The sequence below is a fragment of the Fragaria vesca genome, linkage group LG4, assembly GCF_000184155.1.
Source record: "Fragaria vesca subsp. vesca linkage group LG4, FraVesHawaii_1.0, whole genome shotgun sequence".
NCBI lineage: Eukaryota > Viridiplantae > Streptophyta > Magnoliopsida > Rosales > Rosaceae > Fragaria > Fragaria vesca.
This window is the reverse complement of record NC_020494.1, coordinates 18,058,817-18,068,927: the sequence shown is the minus strand read 5'-3', so window position 1 is coordinate 18,068,927 and position 10,111 is coordinate 18,058,817. Positions and strand designations below refer to the sequence as shown.

At 40.1% G+C, this 10,111-nt stretch overlaps 1 protein-coding gene across 2 annotated transcripts; it reads right to left on the bottom strand.

The window, feature by feature from the left end:
* Positions 1-4,308: 4,308 nt before the first annotated feature.
* Positions 4,309-6,208, bottom strand: LOC101307686 (transcription factor TCP14-like). Of its 2 annotated transcripts, XM_004297264.1 has the most exons (2): positions 5,213-6,208; positions 4,309-5,164 (listed from the first exon to the last, which is right to left on the bottom strand). In XM_004297264.1, exons 1-2 carry the CDS (start codon positions 5,992-5,994, stop codon positions 4,729-4,731), a joined length of 1,218 nt encoding a protein of 405 aa, XP_004297312.1. In that variant the 5' UTR covers positions 5,995-6,208; the 3' UTR covers positions 4,309-4,728. The 2 variants fall into 2 exon arrangements, with proteins under 2 accessions (XP_004297312.1, XP_004297311.1); XM_004297263.1 differs by having other exon boundaries at positions 4,309-6,059.
* Positions 6,209-10,111: the final 3,903 nt, after the last annotated feature.

Here is a 10,111-nt window from a genome sequence, read left to right as displayed (position 1 = left end):
TCTTATAAACCCACAAACAAGGTCTCAATTCCCGATGTGGGATATATATCTCAACAGTGTGTTCCCCAATCTAGGTTTGAATCACGACACTGTACGTCAAAAGTGGCAAGAGGAGGGGCTGCAATGCCCTGTTGATTGTTCGGGCCCCCAACGGATTAGTTTTTAGGCCTAGGAAGCCTTTGGGATACCGCAATCTTGAATAAAAAAAATATATATATATATATCTACCAGCTAGCTGTATATATATATATATAGTAATTTTTCTCAGGTGCGGACGTCTGCACCGTTTTACGGTGCGGATTTTCGTCCATTCGCCACCATACGGCACCGGCGAGGGCGCGCCTCCACCCCAGCCGACTCCAGCAGCTTCCCCGACCACTTTCCATCCCCGGTGAGTCCGCCGAATTCCAATTTTCCGGCCAGATCACCCAAGTTTGAAGTTTTGGGTGATTTTCCTCGGTGGCGAACGAACAAAAATCCACACCCTAAAACGGTGCGGACGTCCGTAGCAGAGACAGACTGTATATATATATATATATATACAGATTTTCTCATGTGCGGATGTCCGCATTTATTCTTACGGTGCGGATTTCCACTTTACACTCACTTTTCAATCGAATTTTCACATCTCCACAGTCTAGTATTTAGATACTAATGTATAGATCATCTCTGCAAAATTTCAGCCAATTTGGTTATCATCAAGGCACTCAAACTGCGTTTTTCTATGGATGAACATAATTCTGTCGAACTTGAACCGTTCATGTTTATAACAGAAAAACGTAGTTTTGAGTGTCTTAATGATAACCAAATTGGCTGAAATTTTGCATAGATGATATATACATTAGTATTTAAATACTAGATGGTGGAGATGTGAAAATTCGATTGAAAAGTGAGTGTAAAGTGGAAATCCGCACCGTAAAAATAAATACGGACGTCTACAGCTGAGAAGCGCTATGTGTGTGTGTGTGTGTGTATATATATATATAAAAGAAATCAATTGTCTCCTATCAAGGAAATTAAACGTACCTTCCATATAAAACAACATTTGCGAAAATGACCTTACACATTGGGAAGCTCTTGATTGTAAGTGACATTTGATGAGAAGTATGTGATCGATGAACCTGCTCGATCGATATACTCATTATATCAAAATAAAGATCATTTAGCCTAATGATCTACATAAGTCTCTCATTGTAAGTAAACGATTATGAGTTAATTTGACTTCAGTAGTTCTACAAAGTATCCTTTTGCAAGACGCCTTATGAATCGAACTGAAAATGAGATTTCTGTAGTCTTCACTGTGATATTGCTGGGAGTGTGATTTTGGGCAAGCTAGGCTTGGTACTCTGGATCCAGGGTAGTCATGACGCTATGTTTATGTATGCATGACGAACATCGCTTGTTAAAAGGAAGATTTACTGGCCTAGATCGTACTGTTTCAGTTTTTTTGACAGAGCGAGCAGGTTACTGCATGTCCCTGCCAGTCTCTCTCTGAATTCGAAGGAAGAAGAAGATCGAAGAAGAAGACAATGTATAATAAACAGGTTGACTCGACGACTGAACAAGAACCACATATACATATACGTACGACCTGTAGTAGTACTTATAAGGGTAGCTCTGCACGCACGCGTCCATGGCAGCCGGGCAAAGCCAGACAGATGGGTGTCATCGTTTTCACTGTAAATGCATATGGCTGAGATTTCAAAGGTGAAATCTTTTTCTTTTCCGATGGGGGTAAAGACTAAAGAGGAAGCATATATGGAATCGACCATAAATTGCTTGCAGAGAGCGAGTTAGTAATTTAGTATTGACTAAAGGAGATCATCAAACTGCAAAGGCCCTAGAACGGCATGCATGCAGCTTTGTACCCATTAATTACCACCATGAGCGAAGAATGACTGGATGAGCTCCTTTTTCTTCCTTTCCTTTTTTTTTCTTTGGTGGGTTTGGATGGGGGGAAGTGTTTGTTGGTTCTCATGATCGAGGAGGAACGAGCTCAAGCGCAACATAAATTTTAGTTAACCATCCGCTGTTTTACTTTAGTGAATAGAGAGTCTACCAATTATCGATTTAGAATTTAGAGAAGTATAAATTTCATTTCTCAAATGTAACAATGTCATCATATATACGACAATGTACGCCAATTTCTCTACGCTTGATCATACCACGTACATCAATGAATATCAATGTAGATTTTTATTTTTATTTTTTTTACAAGCAGTTATCAATCTTCGAATTTAAAGACGAACAACAAAAGATCATGTATGAGTACTGTTTTGATATAAAAACTTACCGTCACATAGCTATATGCAATCAATGTCGTCTTACCAACCCAGTGCCGTATGAAAATGAAAAGTCTCTCACAATTCATTATTGCTGCATCATCATTCATCACTGGTCTTATGAAGTATCGATCAGACGTCGTCATATATTCCAGCTAAACTAGCTAGCTCTTCATGCGCTAGAGTTCTTCTAGCTAGGGAGAAGTAGAACCAACAACCTAGCTCTTGCTAGATAGAATGCTGCTGCTACTCTAGGATTTAGCTAATTACAAGTAATAATGTGTGACCAAATAATGAAAGCTTCACTTGTATAGAAGAAGATATCCTATTCTAGTTCATATGATCCATGCAATAGTAATTCAGGGCAATTGCTTTGACCAACAGACAATTGGGTGACAAATAAGGAGGCTAGGCTTTCCTTCTCTAATTTTAAATCGAACTGCGGTGGTCGGACTCCGTTTGATCGACACTGTTCATCTTTTAGTATGAAAATTAAGTAATTGATCGTTAATCTCTATTCAGGGTTAACGATCCAAATTCGATCTTGAAGGCATTTTCTTAATGATACAGAACAAATTCATAGATAAGCAACTCAATGATTTTCGATTTACCCTACTTTCTCAAGATTCACCAACTAGTAATAATTCTCGCACATCCATCAAACTCCACATTATGCATATCAATTTTGAATCGTTTGAATTAGTTGCAAGCTTTAACCACAAAGGGAAATCTTGTTTTTGGGAAAGGATCACAGAGGGAAATCTAGCTAACAGTGATGTATGAATTACATGAAATACAAAATTGAATACTACGTACGTACTTGAAAACCTTCATCTCTGAGTGCATAACTAAATGCTCTCTGAGTACAGGGATTGCAATTCAACCACATTCTTAAATACCCAAACCTCTCCCAGTTCTATATATATGGGAAAGCCTTGATTTCAACACTGACACCAAAGACAAAAATAAGCACCACGGAATACGTATATACAGTACTGACATGCATATTCAAAAACACAAGAAATTCACAGCTTGCAACAACCCTGCAGAGACACATATAAACTCGATATCTCTACGTACATGATCATCGATCATGGAAAACCCAGAGAGGATTAGACTATTATTTAGAGGAATGATCTTGACCGATCGATCAAATCAAGTGATCGATCATTGTTCCATATATCGATCAGAATTGAGAGGTCGATCAGATCCAGATACTTTTATGAAGCTCATTTAAGTCATTACCAGCTATATATATCAGAGGTCAGACAAATAATATACGTAGCTATGCAGTAGAAACCTGCAGCATATCGTTGTCCCGTAGCTAGTTTTAGCTCCAGAACGGTCCCTGTAAATTATAATGGTTTTTGTGTGACAAGTAAGATGTATATGGAGCAGAAGAGGCACTTAAACGCATGCACACCTAGCCAGTCAGGTACCAATAAATATGAATCAGGTCCGAATGTGGTTGCAAGTAGCAAGAAGCAAGCAGCAAGGCTTTAATAATCTATACGCAGAAGGAAATTTAAGCAAGCCCAGAAAGATGAGCAAAGAATGCAGTGACAGTCAGCTTAGCAGTACTGATACTATTGCATGCTCAGCTCAGCTAATTATGCATAATTATTTGCTTTAATTTATTTAGGCAAATTTGGCAGGGTCTCACCCACCACCTGAGCTAGTACTCCACTCGCTCAGTGCCCTCCTTAATTTATGTGTGGGCTCGTCCACACTATTATAGTGGGTTCGTACAACTGCAGTCGTACATTTTATGCATGTTCATGATCATCATAGCAGTCGATCATTATTTACAGTGATCGATAAGACTAGATTGATCATGGGAGATAGGGAGGATTTGCTTCCAGCCAATCAGAGCGGGACAGGATGTTTGCTTTTCATTATGAAGTGAAATAAGATTGCATATTGATGCAGTGAGAAACCGAGAACCATCAATCGTCCTCGATCACTCCACCAGATTAGTGGTTCGAGCTAGCGCAAGTAATTCAATTCGAATTTCAGAACCATAGATACACAGAGAATATAATCAGAGAGAGATATATAGATCAGTGCATGCATGGAAAGTTCATCACAAGCAAATCATGGAGTCATTTTTCAATACACACCAGAAGGAAAAAACCAACCCATCCTGTGTAAAAGCAAGAACAGCACGCATGTTAATTCTTTCTCTCTCGCAAAACCCTAAAATCTTCTCACAAGTACTACTTGGTCGATCATATATATATATTGTCTCACACTGAAATCCAACAATCAACTCAAATCCAAAGCAATCAAACTCGCGCGCACCATAACTTGTTGCAGATGATCGAACATATATGCACTTTTAGAGACTTGTCTAGCTAATTGCTAAAACAATTAGAACATGAAAGCGCTTAATTAAAATCCAACCAAATTAAGCTTAGCAAGCCATACTCTTGTAGTTGACCTAGGATTAACGTTGGCTAGCATTTGAATGCTCATCATTCTGTCCCTCATCCGCATCGTCTGATGGATGCTGCCCATTCGCCGGAGCGCCACCGCCGATAATTGGCCTATAGGCATTGAGCGCCGCCAGCATACCCAAGTGGCTGTCCGCCATTGCGCCTCCTCCGACGCCGCCACCGGTGCTCAATCCCGAGGTCCCCAATTGCACTTGGCTTGGTAGTATTGCCATTGGAGGAGCAAAATTCATGAAATGCAGCCCATGGTTACCATTAATGGTAGGAAATGTCCACATAGGAGGGTCTTGATGATGAAGATGAGCATTGCTGCCACCACCACCACTCATATTCCCAGCCTGGCCTTGGTTGTTGTTGTTACTAGAAGGATTCGCCACCATCCAAAATGTCGCCGGAGTCGTACTCTGGCTGGCCGGAATCGACCCCGTGCTAGATTGCAACATGTAATTCCCCAATTGACTATGACTAGTTTGGGACGAGGATGACGATAACAAATCTTGCTCGTCTGGCCTTCTCTTTCTTCCTATACTAGTCCCCTCTCTGGACATATGATCAAGAGCAAGAGTAGTACTAGAACTATTATTGTTACCTTGATCACGCATTTCCTGCTTCGCTTCCAACATCGCATTCACATTTCCGGAGTTGAAATTCAACAACATTGAAGACGGAGCAGACAAATCAACCCCCGGAAACAACACCCTCCGGCGCTGCTGCTCCTCCATCAACTGCGACGCGCCGCCGCCGAACAACAAGCTGCTACTGTTATTGGGGTTAAAGTAGCCGCTGGTCCTCAAGTGCGACGGCGCCGACATGCTCGACCCCGAGCTCCTCAGTGAGATGTTGAGTGATGTGAAGTTGGCAGGAATGGTTCCGCTCCCGGTGGCGGCGATGACGGCCGGCTCGGCCTGCTGGAGCAGCCACTCGATGGTCTCACCATCCGACTTGTGCCCTAGCTCTCTCGTCAGCTGAAAAACCCTAGCGGCGCACGTGGCAGGCATGCGGATCCGGCGGCCACGACCGTCAACTTTGGTGTGCCTGTCCTTAGTTGACGTCCTCTTGGGAGGAGCCGGCTTCTTTTCTGGAATGGTGGACACATCACCGGAGCTGGATCGGGCAACTACCACGGCCTTGTTAGGCTGCTCAGCGCCACCGTAGCTGGAGGAGGCTGCTGCTTCTTCTTCCTTCCTCTTGTCGAGAAACTGTAATGGAAAATTGGGACGGATGCGGATCCCATTTTCATTATCACCTTCCATGATCATAATATGACCCGGGTGTGGGATCGATTAGATACTATTTTTTTAATTGTTTTTGAATTTTTTCTTGCTGCTGCTGGGACAACTGTAGCTGCTTAGTGGTGGCCTAGTGGGTCAAGCTCGCTCTCTCTATCTCTTTCTCTCCTCCAGCATGAAATGAAATTCTTTTTCAGATGAGGGAAGGCAGCTCAGCAGCTGAGTTGTTTTTTCTTCTTTTCTGAGACAGAGAGGATAAGGGTCAAGGGGGAAGAAGGCAAGCAAGCTTTAAGCAACAAAAATAATGAGTGGGAATTATATTGGGTGGTGGTGGCCTCTGCGATCAGATATTATTTTTAAAAAAAACCCTAATTTTTTTCCTTTTCTCTCTTTTGTATTGTATCGATTGGAATTATTGGAGGGGGAGTTTGTAAATTTTTGATTTTGACACACTGTTTGCTTTTTTCATATTTTCACCCCCGGAAAAATCAATGTGCAGGTTGGACAGTTGCTTGATTCAGACTCCACGTGCGGTGCTCTTTATCATTCAAGCTATTGAGACAGTGGTGGCCGGAGATGGGGCCACCGGTGGCCAAGTCAAAAAACCTAAGAGACTGACTGCTGTCGTGGGTAAAGAAGAAGAGGGAAGAAGATGATCGATATGATCGAGTGGTTCCCATCTTCGTTCGGGTATAATCATGGCGTTTTTGCCTTTAATTTGCAGCTTTGCCCTTTACCATTGGAGCCCTAACTTCTTCAGATTCCCTCGGAGTTCACGCACATGTATACTATTCCGGCGTCGATGAGGTAATTTTCATGCAGCTCTCTCCTTTTTCTTTTTTTTCAAAAGGTTAAATTTATTTTCCTGTAAAAATGGAACTGCAATCTAGCCAATGCTATACGGTAAGTAGAGCTCTCTTTTTCGGTCTTTTAGATATTTGATTTGCCTGAGTGAGGAAGTCGTATAGTAAAGTAGCAATAGTGACTTGTGTACGTAGATGTACGACCCTTCCATATCTATTGATTGATAGTAGATGTCCATGGGTGAGGAGCTCGGATAAAATTTTGGCAACCGCTAATAAGCTCTTTAATTTCAAAATTTGATGCAGCGGAACTGATAACGTTGTAATCCACCAATAATAGATTTGAATCCACAAGTCTGGTTTTCTCGAATCACCAAAAAAGTTGAGAAAATCTCATAGGCTTATTAATATATATGAAAGATGTACAACTGATTAAAGGTCCTTATATAGGAAAATAAACTTTATGACAACTAACAACTAAGCCTAAAAGCTCATAGATTACAAAGAAAACCAAATCTAAAACAAATTTAGAAAAGTAAAAAAACTTAAACAAGTAAATATGCGTTTTGAGGCCTTAAACAGACTCGGATGGCCGAAAAAACCATATATCGAGGCAAAGCGGCAAGTTTGACTCGTATCGCCGTTCAGCTTTCGAAAATGTATTATAATTAGCAATCGGACACCAAATGTCAAATCTGGAGCAAACCGGGTTTGAACTTGCAACGATCAATCTGTTCTTCATTCTTTATCGTCATCTATTGTACATCCAAATTTTTTTTCCTCCACTCTTGAGTTTGATATTTTGACTTCATAATTTCGAGAATAATAACACTCAAATGCTTTGATCCAAAAAAATCAAATAACACTCAAATGCTTCGAGAAATCAGAAGTTTTCAAGTAACTAATTTCGTTATTTTTGTATATTACGGGTGCTCTATAGTCTATAGTCCTAGACATGCATGTGAATATAATGGAGCCACAGTGCGCAACATATGTGGTCCTCATGATTCCTACCTCACAAACTTAGATTTTGAAAGTTCAAACTCAAAAATCTCCTTTCTCTTTAAAGTTATATAAGGATTCATATGTCACGCATTAATAATTTTCTGCTTTAACACTACCAGAGTAAGGTTACAAAGCATGTGCATAGCTCAGTCGTCACTTATTGCAACTCAAAGGGGAGCAAAAACAAAAAAGGACACGAATGAACACACATAGTGAAATAATCAAAATGACCAAGTGTTACATTAATATAAACAACCAACACATATACCTAACTAAATGATCATCAATCGATTTCCATATGTGGCAGATAATCAAGCAAGTGATGTACGTAGAAACATAATGATGGATTTACATGTAAACGGCACTATTAGCAGTCGGCCCTCGATAATGACATTTCCTAATTTCACAGATCATTGTCCATCAATCTCCGATTTACGTCTAATTTGTACTAACCCTCGATTGATTTGGATGTAACTCGGTTATGTCATTCATGTGCCATACATGTACTTCCAGGTACTCTCAGTCCTCGCATGATGAATTATTAGTGCTTAGTACGTTGATCACAAGTTGATGATTTGATTTCACTGGCTCGTTCATTTGTATGTATATATCAAACTAATTTATTAGAACTTGACAGATTTGATCTTTAAGATTCAAATATATTTATCGACCGTTTAACATTGTAGGTTATTTTGGTATTTTCGGTTTTTATTTTTCTCGATTCTACGCAAAGAAAATCATTTTCGGGATTCTTTTTGGTTGCAGACTTTTTTTTCTTAAAGTAAGTTGAATTGCATAAGATCAATTCCAAAATGATTTTTTTTATAAAAAAGAAAAAGAAAAAAATTTATTATAAACTCACGCACCCTACATACGTTTGTGAGATTTGAATCCATGACTTCAACATTGTTGGTTAACCTACCTAACCAACCAAGCCACAACTCACCGATATTAATAGATAAACAACTAAACCCCAAATTAACAGGCATGCTAGCTCATTACAAACCGATCAGCTCACATGCACATAGCTAGCGAGCCTAATACAAACTAAACTAACGCAATATAAATTAGACGCAGTGTTTGGCACCACTGGATCGATATATGATCCTCAACCATATCGTGGTTCTATCGCCAACATGATCACGGCCTTGCTGAAAGGAAGCCGATGACCTGTGTTGAAGGGATATTATATAGAAATAGACCGATGGATTAGTACTTGGAAAATCATTGCCATGAAATCACGTGCCTCTGCTACCTTTGCTATCATGATAGATGGTGATGAGGATGGCTTACCTTCCTCTTCCTCGCCCACATTGGCTAATCAAATCATATAACCAAATTTGTCGGAATGTTGGTGGTTGGCGAGCTATAATAAATCATTTTCGTCTCTCACATTTCTGGCCAAGCCAATCCCTCCTTTTTCAAAACTTGCAAGATGCAATTTCCCATATCGATTATGCATCCAATCCATCTTTGTAGTTAAGCTATCCTTCCAAGTTTTGATATAGAAAGACTTTAGTATTTGAAAACGCATGCATCAAAGTGTCTCACCTATATATGTGAGTTTACTTACATGAGCGCTTTTCAATTTTGAGCAAAAGTATATGGTCATTTTTGACAAGAAAGTTAGGCCATCGTTTTGATTCTACACGTTTCTAACACGTGAAATTGATATGCTAATTAGAGATGGACCGACAATCTTAACATTCATGTCGAATTAGCATACATAATTAGTATCGTAATATGTGAGATTATAGATCTCAGTAATTTTTCACATGCAAAAGTCGAGGTGAATAATGATTCGAGTGACGGGATTAGTGTCATATGCAAGCACCTTAGTACACAAGCTAGCTAGGTATTCAAGTAGAGTTAGAGGAGCTAGCGAGCCAATTGAAAGAGAAGCCAATTTTGCTTTAGTACGCTGCACAGAAAGCAATGCATTTTGAATATTGAATATTGATGCAGATGGGGATCGTCGTCATTAAGCAATTCCAACAACTACTCTCTCTGATCATTGTGGCGGTGACATTACCTGGTCGCCTAGAAACTGCGTCTGTCTCTCTGAACACACATGGGGTTCTTCTGATTTCTGATCGATGTGCTTAATTTGCGTCTCTTCTTCAAACATTTACATACTGCAGCTTCCATATCTTAAAGGCCGACCTCAACTATATAGCTAACTAGTTAGCCTCGAGTCTCCCTGAGAATATAATGCAACCAACTCATCATCAATTACCGCATCTGGCCTGAAAACTCACCGGTGATCAGTTTCAGTGAACAATAAATCAATCTACACTCTATAAAACCGATCGGCTCCATCATGGATGGATGCTAATTTC